The sequence below is a fragment of the Dipodomys merriami genome, unplaced genomic scaffold (genome assembly GCF_024711535.1).
Source record: "Dipodomys merriami isolate MVZ:Mamm:240054 unplaced genomic scaffold, mDipMer1.0.p SCAF_129, whole genome shotgun sequence".
NCBI lineage: Eukaryota > Metazoa > Chordata > Mammalia > Rodentia > Heteromyidae > Dipodomys > Dipodomys merriami.
Window position 1 is genome coordinate 2,431,566 of NW_027202593.1, and position 21,661 is coordinate 2,453,226.

Genomic DNA, 21,661 nt, shown 5'->3' on the forward strand with positions numbered 1-21,661 from the left:
TGATGGATGGCACTAGAAGGATCATCTAAGCATTCATTAATTTCCCATACTTGGCAATGCTTTATATATGATTTGAAAAACAACTTATTCATCTTTATTGGAAGAAAAGTGTATGTCTCTTCTGCCAGAATTTCAGGGTCATTTATGTCAATAGTCTAATCTGACAGAACAGTTATCACACTTGATGTGTTACAGTGTGAACTCTACCCTTCAGCCCTGTTTTTGGCTGAAGAAAGGAAAGGGTGAAGGAAGGAAAAGAAGAAATGGAAGTCATTCCTCACTATGTATCACAGTTTAACTCTTCCTTTGTACTATGTGAGGAAAAAGAAAGGATGAAACTAGCTTTGAAAAACAGAGAAGAATATGAAGATAGAAGGGCCATCTTAGTTCAGATGTCATTTATTTTAACTTAAGTTTTAAGGGAGCACTATGACCATGTCAGCCATTCTAAAGTACAGGATGTGTAAACACCACAGTTCTCTCTTTTGAATCTTTCCTTGAATCTTCCTGGTGCTGTTCATGCCTTCTCCCTCTCAAAATATTCCTGCTCCAGGGCTGAAAATCAGAAATACATGTTGTAAATGAAGACCCACAAAATGAAGTCTGAGCAAGGAGACAGACACTTCCTTGATAGCAACCCCCACATTAGACCATGGTTATATTTGGAAATTGTATCCGTTCATCTATTAACTCCTGACCTTTTCATATTTGATTCACAATGCAGTGTTTTTAAAGAAAACTGCACTGCTTTAAAAATGTTTAGACATTTGGTGTTTCTCCAGGCATTTTGATGATCTCCTAGTAAATAAACAAATATGAAGCATCCAACCAGTTCTTTTTCCTCTTTGCAAACACAGAAACCACTTCCTGGAGATTAGTTGTTGAGTCAAGTTTAGTAGGTTGAGGGGAATTACTGATGCAGGCTATATCATCTTCATATTGAATTTTTGTGAATATGCTTGTCGTCATTCTGATTTAAAATAAAACAACATATCTGTGAATCATGCTGTTGGTGATCTAAACATTGTTTCTCTATAAAAGGGTGGCCACTAGAAGGTAGAGAAAGAAGCCAGTAGATAGAAAAAGGATTTTCTTAAGGCAAAAGCAGTCAGAATGAAGAATGCAGAGTGCTTCAGAATGAAGTACCTAGCCATCCTCATGCTGCTGGGTCTCCCCCTCTGCACAGCACACCCCCTGCATGGGGCAGTGAAAGAAGAGGAGCAGAAGACCATGGATCTTGTTCAGGTATTTAATGGTAGCATCCACTGTAGCCATATGGATGGTCCATGAGAAGGACTAAGTGTGTATACTTGGTTCTCCAACACAAAACAGAATCACTTGGTTGGGAGTTATTGTGTTGGAATTGTTCATTTAGCAGTAGAGATTGCTAAAGTGCTAGAGGTGGAAATGCCCTTCATTTAACAGAGAAAGAAAGGCATAGGAAGTGGAGGCCATCTCTCAGGGTTAGAATAAAACAATGACGGCGGCCTTGAGGATAAGTGAAAAGAACAAAAACAAAACAGATGAAGCCTCCCATGTCAGATCTACTTTGATAGCTCTAAATTGATGACAAAAAAATATACTAGTTTTGATCCTCAAAAAAAAATCAGTAAATGCTATTTATATTATTATTTGCTATGTGGGGACAAACAAATTAATCTCACTGCAGTCTTGAAGCAGATCTATATTAGTAATGGAAAAAGTTAGATTATATTTATCCAAAAAAGAATTTACATATTATCAATTTATTTAATTAACTAATAAGTTAATTGCAATGAAATTGTAAAATAAAACATCTTAGTGACAGATCAGATTGTTATATCTACTTTCATTTCAATAAACTGTGTAATAATTAAAATAGTTTTGGAAATTTGGGGAAATGGATAATAATAACTTTTAATTATTATTCCATTAGCACTATCTAGAAAGCTACTACAATCTTGGAAAAGAAGAAAAACAAATTCTTAGAAGAAAGGACAGTAGTCCTGTTGTTAAAAAAATCCAAGAAATGCAGAAGTTCCTGGGGCTGGAGGTGACAGGGAAGCTGGACTCCGACACGATGAGGATGATGGGCAGGCCCAGGTGTGGCGTTCCTGACGTTGGTCACTTCACCACCTTTCCTGGCACACCAAAGTGGCAGAAAAATCACCTCACCTACAGGTAATGGGTCCAAGGTTTTCACAGAAGACTAACTTCATCATCTGTGTCACAGGAACCAATGCCACCTTTCTCGATTTTTCTCATCCAGGATTGTGAATTACACGCCAGATTTGCCAAGACAAGTGGTGGATTCTGCCATTGAGAAAGCTCTGAGAGTCTGGGCGGAGGTGACTCCACTCACATTCTCCAGGACGTATGAGGGAGAGGCTGACATCATGATATCCTTCGCCGTTAGAGGTAACCATTTATCTGGTGGTTTGGACAGTTTGAGCTCCTAAGCAAAATTCCTTAGATTGAGGAATTCAGAAGAACAGAAATGCATTGCTCAGAATTCCTTTGGCTGAGAAATCCAAAATCAAGCTGCAGCAGATCTGGTGTCTGGTGAATGAGTCTTCTTCACAGGTGGCATTTGCTGTGGCTTCAATGGCACAAACAGCAAGGTGGCTTTCTCCAGACTCTCTCATGACTCACTAATGCCATCACGAAGCCCTCATGGATACTATTTGTATTTGGGCTACTCCTAAAGACTCCATCTTTTAATTCCATTGCATTAGAGGTTAAGCTTCAACATGTGGAACTGGAAGAGCCACCAACTTTCAGATTAGTGTATTTGCTACTCTCCAACTGAAATAACTAAGAAGATATCCCTTATTTCATTCTTCTACTAGAGCATGGAGATTTTTACCCTTTTGATGGACCAGGAAATAGTTTGGCTCATGCCTATCCACCTGGGCCTGGGTTTTATGGAGACATTCACTTTGACGATGATGAAAAATGGACAGAGAATGCATCAGGTGAGTCACAGACCTTGACAACAAGTTTAGAAATCATGTCTAATGCTCCAAGAATTATTTGGTTATCCAGAATGGGCCATAAATGGCATATCCTAACAACTGAAATTTCTGATTAATTATGTGGTAACCAGAAGTACTAATCATTACTGAAGAACTTTTTCACAAGTCTATTTTCTTCTTCCTCCTCTCCTTACCAAATATAATGCAGTAAGGAGTATGCAATCTTATTTCCACAACTTAGGATCTTGTGGAGGTTTTAGACCTTCTGTAATGAATAATCCTTTTCATCACTTAAATAATAAGTGATGGGTATAAAATGAATTCCACAGGATAACTTTAGACCCCAAACTATGCCCTTGGTATTTTCACTTCCTTCTCATTTGCCTCCTTTGTTCTTAAAAGTAAAGATCAAGAGAAAACATCAAGAACGTAAAAAAATTCTAAGACATCTGCTTAAATAAGCATAGCACTGTGGCTAGCCAGGGAGCTTAGTTGTTGTTTGTGTGTGTGTGTGTGTGTGTGTGTGTGTGTGTGTGTGTGTGTGTGTGTGTGTGTGTGTGTGTGTGTGTGTGTGTGTGTGTGTGTCTGTCTGTCTGTCTGTCTGTCTGTCTGTCTGTCTGTCTGTGTCTGTGTTTGGTCCAGTCGTGGGGCCTGAACTCTGGGCCTGGGCTTTGTCCCTCAGCTCTTCAGCTCAAGGCTAGCGCTCTACCACTTGAGCCACAGCGACACTTCTGGCTTTTTTTCTTTTTGCTTATGTGGTGCTGAGGAATCGAACCCAGGGCCTCAGGCATGCAAGGCAAGCGCTCTACCACTGAGCCACATTCCCAGCCTCAGTTGTTATGTTTTCTAAATTGGTTCCAAAAGACTGCTGAGTCTAAACACAATGGCTGATGTTAACTGCAAGCTATCAACTGGCTTCTGAAGTATGGAAATAGACTATTTGGCAATTGTGGTTTCTGAGGTTGATTGGGATCCATAGTACAAATGGGGTGAGCACCTTTACTGAATGTACTGACCGCGAGTTTTTGGTGCATGAAATGATCTAGTTTTGTTTCAACAGCTATTCTTTTCTCATAATTTCTTGGTTCAATAATTTCTACTGCTAATAAGGATCTTATAATATAGAGAACAGCTGATTTCCAGCTGTGTTTGTGCTGTAGAAGACTGTTATTAAATTGCTTTCAACTGAAGATTGTACAAACCAAATGACATTTATTACTGGGAAGTTTTGACAATGTAAGTTACAAATGACAAAGAGGAAGAAAAATCTCCCTGTGGGAAATAACCTTCATTTTGTTGCTTAAGAGTTTAAAGAATGCATACATACTCTGTGATTCATTAATGCTGAAATTGAAACTGGTATATATTACTAAACTTGAACAATGACTTTCTTTTCATTTTGGGACCGTAAAGAGTACTATTTACTGACAGAGTATTATTCTTGGTCCTGCCAAAGAAATACCTTCAAGAAGCAAAGCTTATCATTGTCCACATAGGAACAAATAACCCAGTTTTCTTGGTCAAGGAGACAACTAGGGAAGTATAAAGTGGAAAAGTGTCTGATGAATTGAGTACAAGTCAACCTTGGAAAGCACATGAATTCTTTTTTCTTTTTCTTTTTTTTTTTTTTTGTCGGTCGTGGGCCTTGAACTCTGGGCCTGGGCACTGTCCCTCAGCTCTTCAGCTCAAGGCTAGTGCTCTAGCCCTTGATCTACAGTGCCACTTCCGGTTTTCTGGTGGTTTATTGGAGATAAGAGTTTCACGGAGTTTCCTGCCAGAGCTGGCTTTGAATTGCGATCCTCAGATCTCAGCCTCCTGAGTAGCTAGGATGACAGGCATGAGCCACTGGCGCCCGGCTAAGCACATGAGTTCTTGTACATGATAATCTATGAACTCACAGATAAGAGAAAGACACTGAGGCTATCCTGTAGAGCTGGCATGTGTTCTGTATGCATTTTACAGCACAAACAGCTATTAGACTCTGAGCATTTATGGTTTCCAAATAGGGACGAACTTATTCCTGGTTGCTGCTCATGAACTTGGCCATTCCCTGGGCCTCTTCCACTCAGCAAACCGTGAAGCTTTGATGTTCCCTATCTACCAGTCCTTCAAGGACCTGGCCCAGTTCCACCTTTCTCAAGATGATATTGCTGGCATCCAGTCTCTCTATGGTGAGTGAGGACAAAACCAAAGCCTATTCTTTTCCCGTGTTCTTTCTTTTTCAATGCTGTATGATGCTCCTCACCCCCAAAACCTTGAGAATGTTTGGAAAGTGTGGAAATTGACATTCCTCCTGATTTGTGCCTCTCCCCATCTGAACCCTCCAGGGCCTCCTCCTCCTCCCTCCCCAACAGCCCCTGTGGTACCTACAGAATACATGCCTCCAGGACACAGAACACCAGCCAAGTGCGATCCTGCTCTGTCCTTCGATGCTGTCAGCACCCTAAGAGGAGAACTCCTGTTCTTTAAAGACAGGTAGGACTAGAAAACCTAAAAGTTGGATTCAGGGTTGCTAGGTGACATGGTCACAGGGTTCTGTAAGGGTTTAGGCTGGAATCCCACAGCTCCGAAGGCACAGGCCCATCCAACACACCTTCTGTCCCTCTAAGCCTCTTGCTGCCTTGTTCTACCTGTCCTGCAGGAGCTGCTCCTTTCCATTTCCTTCCATTTCCTTTCCATGTCTCCCACTCAGCCCTGCTTTGTCAAATGAATCTTTGCTGACTCTCAAAATGAATACTTACAAACCTATAGAAGCAGAGTAGGATCTTTATTTTCACTAAATAATTTATTTTTAGAAAAAGTGACATATGTGCTTATGTACAATATTCCAATAGTACAAAGAGATATAGAGCTGAAAGAAAAATCCTGTATCTGATCTATCAATTCCCTTTCCCTTTGCCATGTCACTGCTACTACCCATTTCCTTTGTCTCTGCCCAGAAGTGTTAGTCACACACCAACACAAGAAGTACATAATATTTTAATGTAATTATGATACTGAAAGTAGTCAATAATTCTGCCACAGAATGACATGTGAGGCAGACCTGCCAGGGTGCACTGACATTGGCTAAAAGGAGGCTACGCTCCTTTTCTCATATAACTATGTCTACATATAATTAAAGAGGAAAGACATTGGCAAATGATTTCTATGTGTTACAGATACTTTTGGCGCAGATCCCGCTGGAGTCTCCAACCTCAGCTTCACTTGATTTCTGCATTTTGGCCCTCTCTTCCATCAGAGTTGGATGCAGCCTATGAAGTTATCAGCAAGGATACTGTTTTTATTTTTAAAGGTAAGTAGTTGGAAGTGGCAGTTTGGCTCAAAGTGGTAGTATGCTAGCCTTGAGCATAAAAGAACTCAGGAACAGAGCCCATGCCTTGAGTTCAAGCCCCACAACTGACAAAAAATAAATAAAGGTAAGTACTATATGAGAATTTTTACTTATTAAAGTAAAACCTACAATGAAACTCCCTTTGCACAATTCATATATGCCAAAAATCTTACTGCAAAATCTTATTGTAAAAATTTCATAAGCATGAATTTTTCCCTATTATATTAAATTTTAGATCATTTTTTACTGCAAGACTTGATGTTAATACTTTAATAACATATATAAAGAACATTATACTTATATTTTTAAACATTCAATGAGTGCCCTGAAAAAATAGATGAAATCCTATTTTCATGGATAAAAATTTTACAGTTAAAAATGTCAATTTATCTATGGATGTGACATTGCTCAAAGGACAAAATATTTTTTTATGGAATAAAATCCTGGTTTTTATCCCAGTACTCAATAAACAAAGTAGAGATGATCAACAAGGCCAAAAGTCAGCTCTCTGAGAAGACTAGAAAAATTATTGAATATTTTATAAAGCTGATGAAGAAAAAGAAAGGTGAAATGATTCAATATTAGCAAAGAAAATGAGATATCAATAACTAGACAAAATAAGGATCTGAAAGCTTGGTACCAATTGATTTTAGACAAAATCATCAAATTCCTGCAAAAACTGGGTGAATCAAAGTGACTCAAGAAACAATAGAAATTCAAATAACATTTTATCAATAGACAAACTGAAAGAGTAATTTAGAAATCTGAGGAGCTACTGGGCCTGGATAGTTCCATTCGTCAATTTGTCTGCCCTTGCACTGGTACTGCACTATCTCACATAGTAAAGCTTCCTAACACAGAGGTGATCTTCTCATCATTCTATTTTTCAGGAATACTCTGGCTATTTCTTGGTCTTTGCCCTCCCACATGAATTACAGAACTAACTCTCTGACAAGAGCCTTGGAAGACATGGTGTTAAGACTTGAAGGAGGGAGCTTTGCTGTGTGAACCTTTGTGTTTAGATGAGCTGTAAATTTAGAAGTCTTAAACACAGAAGGGTTTTGCAAAAGCGGGACACATAGAGCTGCTGGAAGAGGCAGAAGGCATTCAGATCAGATGAAGCAAGACAGATAGATAGCAGGGGAATAATTCAGATTGGTGAGCATATCAAAGGCAGAGAGACCAACAGATTCATTTGAACTTAAGTGGATGCTGTAGTGTTCAGAAGCATAGATTGCACATGGTGGTTGTGAGGTATCTCAGATGAAATGTCCATAAAGTGATTAATTCACTCATGTAGATCAGCTCAGAAGGGAAGTCAAGGTTAGAAATTTAAATCAAGAACCAGTCACTGTCATTTATAAATAATATACAGGAAGGCAATGAACCATAGTTACATAATAATTTTGTATTTGAATGAATGAATATTCTTTCATTCATGTACTCAGGAAATATTTATTAAATACCAGCCAAAAACTAAATATTGGGATTGGAACTAAAACCAAGATCTTCTTTTTAATTCAACAATGCACAATTACCATGTATAAGTTACCATTGTGCTTTCAGTCATATTTTCTTGTTTTTAATAGGAAATAAGTTCTGGGCAGTGAGAGGAACTGATATACAAGCAGGTTACCCAAAAGACATCCACACCCTGGGATTTCCTCCAACCATAAAGAAAATTGATGCAGCGGTTTCTGATAAAGAAAAGGAAAAAACATACTTCTTTGTAAAAGATGAATACTGGAGGTGAGATACAAGAGGAATGGCTTTGTCCACCCCCTCTAAGTTTCTTTGACTTTGAACCTTCTAATTATGAGGAAGATAACTTAGTTATTCAGCTTTTCAAATGTAAAGGGTTTTAGAATGTGGACCAGTGGGTTATGTGAATCAGAGACCAAGAGAGATCAAGAGGCCAACTGCTGTTCTCAGGGCATCTACTGCTCATCCCACTGCCAGAAGTGTTGAACTACATCTCTTTCACTGTGCAGATTTGATGAAAAGAGTCAATCCATGGAGCGAGGCTTCCCCAGACGAATAGCTGATGGCTTTCCGGGAGTTGGGCCCAAGGTCAATGCTGTATTACAGGCATTTGGTAAGAGGGTGAGCATGTCATTAATTGACAGCACATGCACTTCAAGTATTTCATGCTATCAAAATGAAGTATGGTCTCTTTTGGACTGCTTCAGCTTCTTGCCTACTGTTGAAAATGCTGCTATAAATATCTGTATACAAATCTTTGGATGATATTTAGTAAAAATGATCAAGCCATACACTTAAAATTGGCAGCGTTTATGCTATGCAAATGTACCTCCACAAAGTCACTTAAATGTCAGAAAAATGAAGAATCAAAAGTTTTCAAATCATTCAGTCTTATGTCCCTGAAAAATTTAACTTTCTAATATATGAACACTGGGTTTAGACTTTATTTGACTATTGTTCAAGTTTGTTTCAAACCTGCACACAAAATCAAAGGTCCATCCTCACATAGAAGCCAGTACCTTTCAGGTCAGATGTCTGTATAAAAGTACAATCAAGTGTGTGTCAGGTTTACTGGTGGCTGGATTTTATTCTCAAGCCCATCCAGTTTTCCCTTTCCTCCTATCCCTCCCGAGAAACCTTGTGTGGGTTTCTTTAGCCCACAGTTGTTTACAATAGTCAGTTGTAGATAAATAGCAGCCTTCTCACAAGCTCAAAATAGCCAAATCTGATTCCTGGTATTGGGTATCTGGGAAAACAAAACTTATTCTTTGCTTACTCTGAGGGGATTCTGGAGGGCTTCACAATTATAATGCTAATAAGGCCAATGACCTTGGTAATAAAACAATTTGATCATCAAGTACACAAAGCAGGGAAGGAACTTCTTCCCATGTCCCTGGATGGAATTACCTCCCAAGAAGTGCTTTAGGATGTAGCTGGAGGAGGAGAGGTTGGAAAGAACATGGGCTGAGGGATAACTAAGATATTAATATACCACTCAACTCCATCTACTTACAGGAAATGTCTACTGCTTTGGAGCATTGGCTTTGGAGTGAAACAGATGAAATGGAATATTCTATCCATTTTTCTTTAGAAATGTTATCTTGGAAAACCATAAAACCTTCCTAATTTTCAGCTTGTCCTCATTAATAATATCTCACACCTTTTTATGCATCAATGTAACACTTTGAACACAGTGCCTATCTCAGAGAATACTTAATATTATCACGCAGTCCATGATTTGTTTGTTCCTATTCTAAGCTATATAATTCACACGACTGATTTATTTGGAGGATGACTTTTTTTTTTTCATTTCTGTTTACAGGGTTTTTCTATTTCTTCAATGGATCATCACAGTTTGAGTTTGACACTAATGCCGGGAGGGTGACACATATACTGAAGAGTAACAGCTGGTTACTCTGTTGAGATAAGGAGAAGACAAACATGGATATTTTCAACAAATCTAATTTATTGTGAGTCAAGATGGTTGATTATTCCTGCATATACTGTGGCCAGAGCAGCTGGCAGACATCTTTACGTGTCATGGAGTCTTGTCTGACCAGCTCTACTTGTTCTTGCATTACATCACACAAAATGAGGAACTTCTTATGTGCAGTGAGTGAGCGGGTGTTCTATCCATGGGTGTTTTATTATTTATAAGTTAATAAAATATTTATACTTAAAATCTTCAGTTTTGGCCTGCCCCTTGCTTTCAGTGGGGTCTTCATCATATGTAGTTAACACAGAGGTTATTACAGTGAACTCTAGTGCCTCTCTGGCTTACTGACTTCTTCCTAGACTTCAGGACTCTGCTCAAAGGCTAACTTCTCAGAGCTGCCTTGTCCTCACTCTGTTCAATATCCTGCTCAAACACTTTTTCCCAGGATGCATATCATATTTTATCATAACTATTGCTTCTAAATGTACCTCTCTCTAAACTACAACTTCCTTGAGTTATTGGCTACTCTTAATGACAAAATACTCAGCATAAAGTAGATGCTCAACAAATGATTGCTGAATGAACAGAAAAATAAGTCTAGGGAAGATGTAATATTTGACAGAATAAAGGCTGAGTAGGAGTTGTCTGGTCATAGACTGGAAAGCAAGAAAATTCTAAGTGATTACATGAGCTATGACTCAGAGGTACTAAATACTACATGTTATGTTTGAGAAATGGGGAGATGTTTAGTACAGTCAAGGAAAGGGTAGGCAATTTTCTCTTCCAAGAGAAAAATTATCAGATAAAAATATACAATTATATAATAAAAAACCTTAGTAATAATTGACACTGGGGGTTCAGGCCTATAACTTAACTACTTAAGAAGCTAAGATCCAGAGGATTGTACTTTGAAACCAGGCTAAGCAGAAAAGTCCAAAAGACTCCCTCTCAAAAAGTAATCAGCAAAAGGCTATGTTGGAATTATGGCTCAAATGATAAAGCACCAGTCAAGCAAGCATAAGGCCCTGAGTTCAAATCCTAGTTAGTACTGGTGGGAAGGGATGGGAAGGAAAGGGGAGGGAAGAGGTGGGGAGGATCTTAATGACAGCTGAGTAGACGTGAAATAACACTAAAAATATATGATCCTAGAGGAAGCCAGTAGACTTGAGTAAGTCAAAATTAAAGAGCTTCATAAAATGAGGGACATCAAAAAACAAAAAAACAAAAAAACAAGCAGCAGAGAACATGCAGGAAACCTATAAAACTCACTGACAATACCTGGATGCACTGGGGGTGCCCTCTACTGGTATTCCCTGGACATGACATGGACATGACTCCACCCTAGGATTTGCCTCTCCTCCATGCCAGCCCACTCTGGATCATCCAAAATATTACTCTAGGCACACACTGTAATCCTGACAATCTTTAGATTCTGGGCTCAGGACACAGATTGTTTCTTAACAGAGGCATTAAAATGTTCACACTGGACATTTTAGAGGAGGCAAGCAAATTGGTGGGAAGAAGGATTAGGAAATTTCATGTTTACTCTTCATATTTCTATTTGAAATTTTAATTTTTGATAAATTAGCATATTTACGTTGTATTAAAGGATTCCTTGGAGTAAAGGACTTTGAAAGAATGCTAAGAGAGTGATGCAGACCTATAATCGCAGCACTCAGGAGACAGAGGCAGAAAGATCACAAGTTGAGGCCAGCCTGTACTACAGTGAAACTTGGTCTCAAGGGGGAAAATCGAATAAAGAAAAAACTTAGCATCAAAGAAATGAAAGGAATTTGGTTGACACCTCATAGTTAACATACTTGTTTTTACTCCTTCCCTCATCACAGCCGGTGGGATCCTAGCATGTGTTTGTTTGTCCTGTTGCCAGACCTCTGTACTTTTCACCTGGTATTTTGTGCTTAGTGCCTGGGTGTGTGCTGGGCACCCTGTGCATATTCTCACTTCACGGTCACAACACACCGGTGACATAGTGTCTATATCACTATCACCTTACACCTGAGAAAACTGAGCTCCTCAGCAGCCACTGGCCAACAGGGATGAGAAGTTGAAATTAAGAAAAAAAGACAATAAGAAAATCATTCAAGTTCAAATAATGCTAAAGACTGTTGGCCCATCCGAGCCATGCCTCCAGCCCCTGGGGATGTTTTTTAATACAATGCAAAGCCACATCCTCTGGAAACATCCCTCCACTCGCTCAAGACATGGACACACACACACACACACACACACACACACACACACACACTCACACGCACATGCACTCCCACTCTCACACTTACATATTCACACGCACAGCCTGCTTAGTGATGGCATACACATTCTCTCCTCCTGGACACACACACACACACACACTCACACGCACATGCACTCCCACTCTCACACTTACATATTCACACGCACAGCCTGCTTAGTGATGGCATACACATTCTCTCCTCCTGGACAGATTTTGCAGTTGGACCCCTCCATCCCCAGACCCCTACCAGTCATCTAATAACATTTCCCTGCATAAACTAAAATATCACCAAAAAATGTAAACCTAGTACTTTGGGATCATCTCTTTTTTCCCTCTCCTTGACCAGACAATTTTGTAAAAGCAGATCTAACTATGAAAAGCAAAATATAGAAAATCACACTTTTTCTCCTTAAATCACATTTGAAAACTGCAAGACCACCGGAGGGTGGTTAGCCCGGGTTGCCTCATACGCCTGATGCCGCAACTGCCCACAACTCTCCAGTGTCTTCATAAGGGACCAAAACAGAGCAGTTTACACAGCCCAGGATGTGTGAACTCCAAGGTCCCAGCAGCAGAAGGGCTCTACCAGAGGATGCAAGGAGGAAGGCCAGCAGAGCCTGTATTTGAAGAGATGGCCATATTCAATCTGAAGACACTTATACTCGTGTTCTTTCTCTACATGCAACTTTCCAAGGCCTTTCCAGTACCTTCTGAGCACCTCACGGAAAGAAATGCAAAAACTGTTCAGGTAAACTTTGAATTGGATGGGTGATTGATTTGCTCATTATTAGAATATTGTAAGGGCAGAATTTTTGATTTAGTCTAAACAGCGTGGAAGAAATTATCTGGATGAAATTTATGAGGTTAACTTCTTTCAGAGACTTGGAGAATATTAAAGTTGACAAGGTGGAGTCTTAAAAAATCTAGACATGAGGGGCTGGGAAGGTGGCTCAGTGGTAGAGTGCTTGCCTTGCATGCCTGAGGCCCTGGGTTCGATTCTTCAGCACCACATAAGCAAAAAGAAAAAAGCCAGAAGTGGCGCTGTGGCTCAGTGGTAGAGCACTAGCCTTGAGCTGAAGAGCTGAGGGACAGCGCCCAGGCCCAGAGTTCAGGCCCCACGACCGGACCCAAAAAAAAAAAAAAAATCTAGACATGAACACCAGCTGCCCAATTCAAACTAGCTAGGAATCCTCTAAGGAGGAATGGTTTTATTTCTATAAACTAAATGAGTTTCTTTCTTTCCTACAACTTTCCCTCCAATATACCTGCAATCCAGTTACTAATGGGGGGAAGTGTAGCTCAGTGGTAGAGCAGCTACCAAAGATGCACGGGCCTTGGGTTTGATTCCCAGCACCAATTTTTTAAGTAAGATAGCAGTTATGATACATTACTAAATAGAAGTTACTACTTATGCTCTGGTATTAACATTGCTTTGTAGTCAAAAGTGTAGAAGAGAGCATGAGGATGGAGGATTATAGTTAACTAAAAATGAGTACATTGTATTACCTGATTTTCCATCACCAGATTGACTTTATAAGCTCTCAGAAGCAAAACTAATAGTTCAATGCTCAATATCCCCCTTAATAAAATAAAAAGAAGATGCAGAAAAGGAGGAGGAAGTCTCCATACACATTTTGTATGTGTGACTCCATCTTCATCCTCTCTGAGGCATCTACTTCGTGAATAAATTGCTAGAGCTCTGAATAGAAGGACTGTACTCTTTGTCTGTCTGTTATTAGTCCTGATATGAACTCTTGGTTAATTCTTGCATAACTTGGAAGAAAAATTGTAAAAATGTCAAAAAATAGAAAAACATTCCACAGCAAGAATTCTCATGTGCTTTCTTTTTTCCAGAATTATCTAGAAAAGTTCTACCAATTACCAAGTCTCCAATATCAGTCTGCAAGGAAAAACAGCACCAGTATGATTGCTGAAAAGCTTAAAGAAATGCAGAGGTTTTTTGGGTTGAATGTGACAGGGAAGCCAAACAAGGAAACTCTGGAGATGATGGAGAAGCCTCGCTGTGGAGTGCCAGATAGTGGCAATTTTATGCTAACCCCAGGAAACCCCAAGTGGAAGCGCACAGATCTGACATACAGGTGATATTCCCAGAGTTCCAGACCGCATACACCTGGCCAGGAGTGACCGATACGCCAGGCCGGGGGATACTCCCAGGACAGACAGATAAAAACCCTTACTCAGCAGAGTATAAATAATGAATGAGTGGTCAATGAAAGATGAACATGTGTGTGAACGAAGGACAGAGATTTCCATAGGTTCTCTTAACTCAAATTTGCCATTTCTTTCTTCCTCAACTTCTTCCCCAAGTCTCCTAAACTAAATAGGATTTGGCAATAGGAGATATTTTCTCCCTCTCTTCTCTTCTCTTCTTCTCTTCTCTTCTCTTCTGTCTTCTCCTCTCTTCTGTCTTCTCTTCTCTTCTCCCTCTTCCCCTCCCTTCTCTTTTCTCTACCTCCCTCACTCCCCACCCATGCTAGGATTGTCGCCCACCTCTCTTTAGGTTTTATTATTAATAATAACAATGGGCACTCTATGCAGAACATCACTCACCCAGCAGCAAACAAAATGCTTTACATGACTTGATAGGAGGGCTCTTCTCTTGCCCTCAGTTCCTGAGTGAGGACCTGATGTTGAAAGACGTGTAGCAACTTATCTATACCCTTGTCTGTCTCAAGCTGGACCATGCATTCCTGGCTTGTTCTCTACTTGCTCCAGTGTGAGGAGGGAGAGTCTTTGCAAATGAGTAACCCTCCATGCCCCTTCTCGTTTGGAAGGATTCTGAATACCGTACAGCTGTCAAAGGCGCAGGTGGAAAGAGCTGTTGAGGATGCCTTCCGAGTGTGGAGCAAGGCATCACCCCTCACATTCACCAGGGTCCTCCAGGGGGAAGCCGATATCATGATCGCGTTTGCTCGCAGAGGTAGGCCCACTGCAGACACACAGTTCTGCTTTCCCTGGCTCACCTGAAACCTGGGAGCTCACCACAGGTTGTCTTGTTTCAGATCATGGTGACAATTCTCCATTTGATGGGCCCAATGGGATCCTTGCTCATGCCTTTCAGCCTGGACCAGGAATTGGAGGAGATGCTCATTTTGATGCAGATGAAACCTGGACACAGAGCTCCAGCAGTAAGCTGTCCAAGGTTATGTCCACATTCCGCTTCAGCATTAACCTTCCCCACCGCACATTCGTGCGCACATACACATTCCCACTCCCTATATTGCAATACTGCAAATACTTAAATAGATCATTTAAACTTTTTGCCAGTTTTAAATCAATGTAGGGTTTTTTTAATGGTCTGGTTCCTTAGGCAGTCAGCCCATTCCTGCTGCTATGACCAAAAACCTAAACCTCTGACATTAACCAAGAAACAATTCCCCCATCGTTTTAGAGCCTGCAAAGTTCAAGGTGCTGGCTTCTGGTGAGGTCCCTTGTGTTTTATTCTCATATACTGGAAGATAAAAGAGGACAAATGAGAACAAACTGGAAACCTCGAGCCCTTTTACAATAGCACTACTCTAAGCACTTCCCAAACAGGAACGCTATTGCTGGAAAGACTAACTTTCTAACACATGGATTTCTTTTTTTTTCTTTTTTTTTTTTTGTCAGTCGTGGGGCCTGAACTCTGGGCCTGGGTGCTGTCCCTGAGCTCTTCAGCTCAAGGCTAACACTCTACCACTTGAGCCACAGCACCACTTCCAACTTTTTCTGCTTATGTGGTATTGTGGAATTGAACTCAGGGTCTCATGCATGTGAGGCAAACACTCTACCACTGAGCCACCTTCCCAGCCCTAACACATGGATTTCTGAGAGAGACGTTCAAACCATAAGAGGCAGGGATCCAAAAGCCGTGAATCATGGTCCACACCTGCCAAGGCTCTGCTTATTTAAGTGCAGGTTGTGGATCGTGTTTATACAGCATCCGGGGCCCTTCCACTCCACATGGCAGAGCTGAGTAGCTGCACGGAAGTTATAGGGCTCACAAAATGTGAAGTGCTTTGCCACTGCTTTTAGTCAGGTCTCTTTAAAAACATTCCGAAATTGAATGGGGTTTGAAAAGGCCAATTGATCATAAATAATCAGGATTATCTGGCAAAGGGTCCTAGTTCGGAAAGAGTTGCACGTTCACTTTACAGTTACTTTGTTTCCCAGGAGCTCTTTTCCAGGGGTAGATAGCAATCTGCTCCTTCCAGGACAAGCCTGGTGATAAGAATGTCTGGGCTGTCTGGAGGAAACAAGAGCTAGGACTGGCCACATGGTGAGGATAATATGCCAGAAAGCCATTTTTTTAATAATAAAAGGAAAGAAGCCTTCTACTTTCTCACACCATTTTCTCATCATCAATGTTGTGTCTGTCCCTGACCTAGGAGATATACCCAATATGCCCAAAGATAAATAATAATTTCCCGCGACTCTGTGTTCCCATAGCCCTAGGCACTAGCTCGGGTGGCCATTTCCTCTTGCCTTACTTACTGATACACTTATATGCTTTCTCCCCTGTCTAGTCTCTGCTCTCTAATTATTTTTCCAAGACAAAGCAAGGGTTGTCTTTGGAAAGGCTTTCTGCGTCGTATTGCCGCCTGTTTAAAAGTATCAGTGTTTACAGAATCTGTACCAAATTATGTCCAATTCTTTGCCTTCTCATTGAAGGCCCTGAGTGGTTCTTCTACTCTCTTCCTTCTTGCCTGCCTTAATGGTTGACATTCTCCAGCTATGCTGTGAATTGACTATTTTTAGGGGACATGCTGCCTTCCAACTCTTCTACGCTTGCTCACTTGCTTCTTCCTGAAACATCCTTCTTTACCTCCAAGCCTACTTCAGACACATCTGACATTTGTCCTTCTATGACAAGGGCCACCCCCTCTAAAGATGGTGGACAGCCTGTCCATCTTCTTCCTAGATGATCCCACATGTCCTTGCATTTTAGATTACAACTTATTTCTTGTTGCTGCTCATGAATTCGGCCACTCCTTGGGGCTCTCGCATTCCTCTGATCCTGGTGCCTTGATGTATCCCAACTACGCTTTCAGGGAGCCCAGCACCTACTCCCTCCCTCAAGATGACATCAACGGCATTCAGGCCATCTATGGTAAGGCCGCCTGAAGAACAGTGCAGAATATGCTTACGTTGCATCTTGGTTCCATTCTGATGTTAACTGCCTTAAAAAAAATGTTGGTGGCTAAGTGTGGTGATGTATTATTGTAATCTTAGTGTTCGGGAGAATGAGAAAGAACAGTCCCGAGACCTGGGACTATTGTTTGTGACAGCAGAACTTCCAGGAGTGATTAGCCCTACACTAACTCTCTGTTCCTCGATACACACACACACACACACACACACACACACACACATACACACACACACACACACACACACACACACACACACACACACACACACACACACACACACACACACACACACACACACACACACACACACACCTATCCTTTCTTTGCTTACCAGTGTTTTAAGTTCTCTTAGCTATTAATATAGCCCTTCATTCCACAGTGATACAAATTCTTACAGAAAAGATGCTGACCTACAACTATAGCTCTGTACTGAAGTGTACAGAAGTGATATCAGATACTTGCTAGTGCATGACTACTGAGGGGGAGGAGGAAATAGATAATCAATGGCCACAAAAGTAGAAAGAGGAACTGAGAAAGGGGAGAATATTAGAGTTTAAAAAGGAAAGAACATGAAATTCAAATTTCTATACTTTCCAATGTAACTCATACAGAACCACTGTTACTCTTTTTTTTTTTCTGGTCTGAACTCAGGTCCTTTGCACATGGTAGGTGGGTGCTGTACCATCTGAGCCATGTCCTCAGACACTATCACTACTCTTATTAGACAAACTGAATGTTTAAGCAGTGATCAGTGCCTTGCTTCCTCTCCACATGAAGGCCTTGAGTCCTAAAGGACTGTCTGAAGTGGACTTAGATCATGTTTCCACTCCCTCCTAGGTCCTTCACACGACCCCATCCAACCTACAGGACCCAGCACACCCAGAGCCTGCGACCCCCGGCTGACCTTTAGTGCTGCCACCACACTCCGTGGAGAAATACTCTTCTTTATAGACAAGTATGGAACTGGACTGTGCCTTCCCTCAACTTCTTGCACTGGCATGCCTTAAAACCATATACTACAGACGTCACTATTACCGCCCAACACATGGGCATCAGTATACGCTGCATAACTCAAAACACCCAGGGAAGGAAATAAAAAAACTAAAATATTTACAAGATATCTATGATGATGTCAATAGACCTGTTGACATCATCACAGATGAAGCTTGACTGCTTCAGAAATCAGTAATAAGTTTAACCCTAAAACATCCTCCTGGTCTGTTCAAATCAGTCAAATTAGTGGACACATCACTTCACTAGCTCAGCTAGTGAATGTCCCCAATGTCCCCACAAATCTGTGCTGTTCACTGAGCTGGCTACTGTGTGTCCTGTATTGCTCCTACTCCCAGAGCTGCCACAGAGCCTTCACTTGCTCAGGGCCACAGGAAGTGACTGCAGAGTGTGTTCCTGGGCATGCAAATGTGCTTGTGAGTTTGTGGGTGTGCTTGTGAGTGCACAAGTACATTCACGAGTGTGTGAGTGCCTCCTTATGTCCCATCATCAGGTATTTCTGGAGACGACACCCTCAGCTGCGGCAAGTCGAGCTCAATTTCATTTCTCTGTTCTGGCCAGCCCTCCCAAGTGGCATTCAGGCTGCTTACGAGGATCTTGATAGAGACCTAGTGTTCCTGTTTAAAGGTAACTTCCTGAGGTTTTCTTCTTATTCTAGTCCTCCCTGAAGAGGCAGGCTGGGTCCTTTGTGGTCACTAACTACCATGTGAATTTGAGCAGGCTGCATGCTCTCCAGGACTCAGGGCCTCATCCATGAAATGAGAAGATGGCACTGGGTCATCTGTATTCTCCATCCTCACATGAGGTGTAATTCTCTAAGATTCCTCAAGGTGATAACTTAGCTTTGGTGGAAAAGCCACAGGTGATAAGACATCAGCTGTGGATCCCTGAATGTCAGTTAAGAAGTGTGAACATGGATGAATGATGGGGCTGAACAGCCCCTGTGAACTTCTCTCATTTCATGTGTAACCTGAGCTTTTGGCAGGCAGGCAATACTGGGCTTTGAGTGGCTATGACATCCAGCCAGGTTACCCCAGGGACATCTCAAACTACGGCTTCCCACACACCATCCAGGCGATCGATGCCGCTGTTTCCTATGCAGGAAAGACATACTTCTTTGTGAATGACCAGTTCTGGAGGTAAGGTAATCTGCTTTGGGGTTTTTTTTTCCAAGTGGAAGTTGGAATCTGTGTTTCTCTGCCCTGTTTACAAGCCAGCAGCAATCAGGCATCTTAAGGTTAAAAAAAATCTAGATGGTCTTTGATAGCTTTAGTGGGAATAATAATCCTTTTTACACAAAATGGTTGGAGTGGAACATGGCTTCTGAAATTTCCATTTTTATAAAATCATAATGCCTGGATAAAAGTATTGAGGATTCTATATCATAAAGCTATATACATCCTCACTCAGCACCAGGGCAGGACAAAAGAGAGACAGGGGCAGACCAGACTATGACTTGGAGTTAAATTCCAATATGCCCAATAAACTTCGTCCAGAACACCTGCACATATTAATGTGTAGGATAAACTTAGCATTCACAATTATACACACACATACATATATATGCAAATGTGCTAAGTATCAACAAAATACAATCTGGAGTAGATGCAAGCTCTTGCTTTGGGAAATAACAGAACTTGTTCTTATAGTTAATGGCACTCATATATTTTATAAGTAAATATGTAGCCTTAGAAACAAGCCATTCCTAATCTCAGCAAATAGGACACTGGAAGAGTGGATGAGAGTGTACTTTATGACATGCAATAAAAATAAAACTTGTGTTGATTTTAAATCCTGTAATGGTTTGTCCTCAACAGATATGATAACCAAAGGCAATCCATGGAGCCAGGTTATCCTCAAGAGGTGTCCCGTGTCTTTCCAGGATTAGAAAGTAGAATTGATGCTGTTTTCCTGCAGGATTGTAAGTAGGAAGAAAACTATGATCAAATCTGTTTAAAGTTTGAAAATGACATGTTTTCCTTTGGATGTTATATTTGGGCAGGGGCTATGTTTATAGTTGAAGATGTTTGAGATCTTCTATATGCTAATTCAATACATTATCTCTCTTTTTTAATAGATTTCTTCCTTTTCTTCAGTGGGCCAAGATATTATGCATTTAATCTTCTTGCTCGTAGAGTTACCAGAGTTGCAAGAAGCAATTTATGGCTAAATTGTAGATAAAGAAGCAAGATTGGAAATACTTCTGTCTATGTCCTTATTATGGACCTTACATATGCACACACTGTCCTGTGGATGCTTCTCTCACTACCGGATAACAAATAAGGTTCTCTCCACCGCCACATTCTCTGGGCCTGTTCTCAGCAAGAAGACACTTAGAAGATTCCATTGTTGGCCCAGGCTTATTTTGTTCTTTGATATTCCATCTCAGTGTAGGGGTGCCATCTCACAGGGACGGAAGTGCGCCCCTCTTGTCCCCACAGTGCTCATGAATTCATTACTTGTTGATCTGACTTCTGTAACTCACTATCTCATTGCTTTCTTCTCTCACTTTGAATATTCTCAAGACTCTAAACATCTCTTACATTAAATATGCTGCATAAAGTTTAGCAATGAATTTGGGTTAGAGGTAAGGGTTATAAACTACATAGAGAATATACATGAGGCTCTTACAGAAATTGTGGTGTTATTTTTTTGCTCTTGGAAAGAAATAAAGAGAATTTAAGTTGTGGTTTGAATTGTGTCCCTTTCAAAAAGAATATTGAGGTCATAGCCATGGTACTGTTGATTATGAACTGACTTAGAACCAGAGTGTTCACAGCTGTAATCAATTGAGTTAACATGGTTTCAAGGTGGGCCCTTAATCTATATGGTTTTTGTTATTATAAGAAGAGGAAAAGGCTACGGAATGTATCTCAGTGCCAGAACATTTTCCTAGTATGCATGAGGTCCTGGGTACAACCCCTAATACTTCTCAGGAAAAAAACAACATGAGAGAATGACTTGGCGACCACACAAGGAAGAAGACTGAAGACAGAGCCTAAGATTGGAATGATGCATCTACAAGCCAAGGAATCCCAGGACTGCCAACAACCACCCCAAGATTGGGAAAAGGCTAGGAAGGAACTTTTCCTATAGCCTCCAGGCTATAGGCATAGGCACTTCTGAGTTTGGTCTTCTGTTCTTCATGACTGTGAGAGAATAAATGTGTATTGTTTTATGCCACCAAATGTGCTACTTTGTACACTAAGAGGAGGAACCATCAGTGCTGAAATAAAGCCTTGCTAAGGATTCCTGGGTATCTTCCAGGACAGCAGCAAAAAGAAGAGATCCCATTTCCTCTCCTGCCTCCTTCAAAATAAGCCCTAAAGGCCAGGAATTATATGTTTACTTAGGGTCTGTAGTAGATTCTTAAGCTATAGTACAGATGTTTTATTCAGGATACAGTTCAAGGAAGAAATTTGGAAAGGTTTATGCATGAGTTGCTAATATTTGGGAAGAAAAAGAAGGAAATTTTAACACACAGTAGAGAAAAGGGTGAGAACACCACAAGTTGTGTTGCTTGGTCAGAAAGTGGCCCAC

At 40.8% G+C, this 21,661-nt stretch overlaps 2 protein-coding genes across 2 annotated transcripts; both read left to right on the forward strand.

The window, feature by feature from the left end:
• Positions 1–1,025: 1,025 nt before the first annotated feature.
• LOC138824457 (stromelysin-2-like) lies at positions 1,026–9,696 on the forward strand. The gene is made up of 10 exons (XM_070018335.1): positions 1,026–1,245; positions 1,916–2,160; positions 2,249–2,397; positions 2,829–2,954; positions 4,961–5,125; positions 5,282–5,429; positions 6,113–6,246; positions 7,875–8,034; positions 8,277–8,380; positions 9,590–9,696. Exons 1-10 carry the CDS (start codon positions 1,114–1,116, stop codon positions 9,688–9,690), a joined length of 1,464 nt encoding a protein of 487 aa, XP_069874436.1. The 5' UTR covers positions 1,026–1,113; the 3' UTR covers positions 9,691–9,696.
• A 2,904-nt stretch (positions 9,697–12,600) lies between these two features.
• Positions 12,601–20,802, forward strand: LOC138824416 (neutrophil collagenase-like). The gene is made up of 10 exons (XM_070018264.1): positions 12,601–12,705; positions 13,812–14,056; positions 14,753–14,898; positions 14,981–15,106; positions 16,906–17,067; positions 17,948–18,065; positions 18,615–18,748; positions 19,107–19,260; positions 19,939–20,042; positions 20,199–20,802. The coding sequence occupies exons 1-10, from the start codon at positions 12,637–12,639 to the stop codon at positions 20,300–20,302; spliced, it is 1,362 nt and encodes a 453-aa protein (XP_069874365.1). The 5' UTR covers positions 12,601–12,636; the 3' UTR covers positions 20,303–20,802.
• Positions 20,803–21,661: the final 859 nt, after the last annotated feature.

Coding starts and splice junctions, on each gene's coding strand:
- LOC138824457 (XM_070018335.1), top strand. CDS start 1,114: ATGAAGAATGCAGAGTGCTTCAGAATGAAGTACCTAGCCATCCTCATG. Junction 5,126..5,281: donor TGGCATCCAGTCTCTCTATG/GTGAGTGAGGAC, acceptor TGAACCCTCCAG/GGCCTCCTCCTCCTCCCTCC. Junction 8,381..9,589: donor TGCTGTATTACAGGCATTTG/GTAAGAGGGTGA, acceptor TTCTGTTTACAG/GGTTTTTCTATTTCTTCAAT.
- LOC138824416 (XM_070018264.1), top strand. CDS start 12,637: ATGCAACTTTCCAAGGCCTTTCCAGTACCTTCTGAGCACCTCACGGAA. Junction 17,068..17,947: donor CGGCATTCAGGCCATCTATG/GTAAGGCCGCCT, acceptor ACTCCCTCCTAG/GTCCTTCACACGACCCCATC. Junction 20,043..20,198: donor TGCTGTTTTCCTGCAGGATT/GTAAGTAGGAAG, acceptor CTTTTTTAATAG/ATTTCTTCCTTTTCTTCAGT.